This window comes from Bison bison, unplaced genomic scaffold (genome assembly GCF_000754665.1).
Source record: "Bison bison bison isolate TAMUID 2011002044 unplaced genomic scaffold, Bison_UMD1.0 scf7180017864240, whole genome shotgun sequence".
Lineage (NCBI taxonomy): Eukaryota > Metazoa > Chordata > Mammalia > Artiodactyla > Bovidae > Bison > Bison bison.
Window position 1 is genome coordinate 2,384,696 of NW_011494812.1, and position 303 is coordinate 2,384,998.

A 303-nucleotide genomic window follows, 5' to 3' on the forward strand; every position below is an offset into this window, starting at 1 on the left:
TCAGTGGCTTCGTGTCTGCCTTCCTGTTCTCCATCGAGACGGAGACCACCATCGGCTACGGGCACCGCGTCATCACCGACCAGTGCCCCGAGGGCATCGTGCTGCTGCTGCTGCAGGCCATCCTGGGCTCCATGGTGAACGCCTTTATGGTGGGCTGCATGTTCGTCAAGATCTCGCAGCCCAACAAGCGCGCCGCCACGCTCGTCTTCTCCTCGCACGCCGTGGTGTCGCTGCGCGACGGGCGCCTCTGCCTCATGTTCCGGGTGGGCGACCTGCGATCTTCGCACATCGTCGAGGCCTCCA

The 303-nt window shown here is 64.7% G+C and overlaps 1 protein-coding gene across 1 annotated transcript in view; it reads left to right on the forward strand.

The window, feature by feature from the left end:
• Positions 1 to 303, forward strand: part of KCNJ9 (potassium inwardly-rectifying channel, subfamily J, member 9) — a 3,973-nt gene that overhangs the window by 238 nt on the left and 3,432 nt on the right. The window contains exon 2 of the mRNA XM_010846935.1: positions 3 to 296. Within this exon, the coding sequence (XP_010845237.1) occupies positions 3 to 296 (294 nt within the window). The remainder of the gene's footprint in view (positions 1 to 2; positions 297 to 303) is intronic.